This window comes from Eimeria necatrix, genomic scaffold (genome assembly GCF_000499385.1).
Source record: "Eimeria necatrix Houghton genomic scaffold, Enh_scaff3210, whole genome shotgun sequence".
NCBI classification, from domain to species: domain Eukaryota; phylum Apicomplexa; class Conoidasida; order Eucoccidiorida; family Eimeriidae; genus Eimeria; species Eimeria necatrix.
In genome coordinates this window covers 1-565 of record NW_013655316.1, presented here as the reverse complement: position 1 = coordinate 565, position 565 = coordinate 1, and the positions used below count along the sequence as shown (strand labels likewise).

Here is a 565-nt window from a genome sequence, read left to right as displayed (position 1 = left end):
CTGCTGCTGCTGCTGCTGCTGCTGCTGCTGCTGCTGCTGCTGCAGGTGACGGTGCCGCTGGGTGGCGCGAAGGTGACTGCTGCAGTGGTGGAGGTCTTTCTGCGGGCGCGGCGAATGGCGGAAGCAGAAAGCTGCCTCGTCAGCATGCAGCACATTTTCCTCGCGCTGCTGCACTCCCCCACTTTCTACAGGACCCTCGTCAACAGCGGCTGCGACATCGACCTCTTCAAAGAGTCAGCAGCAGCAGCAGCAGCAGCAGCAGCAGCAGCAGCAGCAGCAGCAGCAGCAGCAGCGGGTGTAGGAGGGCGGGGTAGTAGATGCGCAGCTGCAGCAGCGGGTGCAGGAGGAGCAGGGGTAGTAGATGCGCAGCTGCAGCAGCAGCAGGCGTAGTGGCCGCAGTGGTAGCTGCGCAGCTGCAGCAGCAGCAGCAGCAGTTGTAGCAGCAGCAGTGCTAGATGCGCAGCAGCAGCAGCAGCAGCAGCAGCAGCAGTTTGTGTGACCCTTGCGCAGCGCTCGCTGCGCAGCAAACCGCGAGCTCCCCCATCTCCCCCTACCTCTGCCTGTC

At 64.2% G+C, this 565-nt stretch overlaps 1 protein-coding gene across 1 annotated transcript; it reads left to right on the top strand.

The window, feature by feature from the left end:
• Positions 1-114: 114 nt before the first annotated feature.
• Positions 115-390, top strand: ENH_00043260 (hypothetical protein, conserved; the record flags this gene model as incomplete). Its single annotated transcript, XM_013585380.1, has 1 exon — positions 115-390. One exon carries the CDS (start codon positions 115-117, stop codon positions 388-390), a length of 276 nt encoding a protein of 91 aa, XP_013440834.1.
• Positions 391-565: the final 175 nt, after the last annotated feature.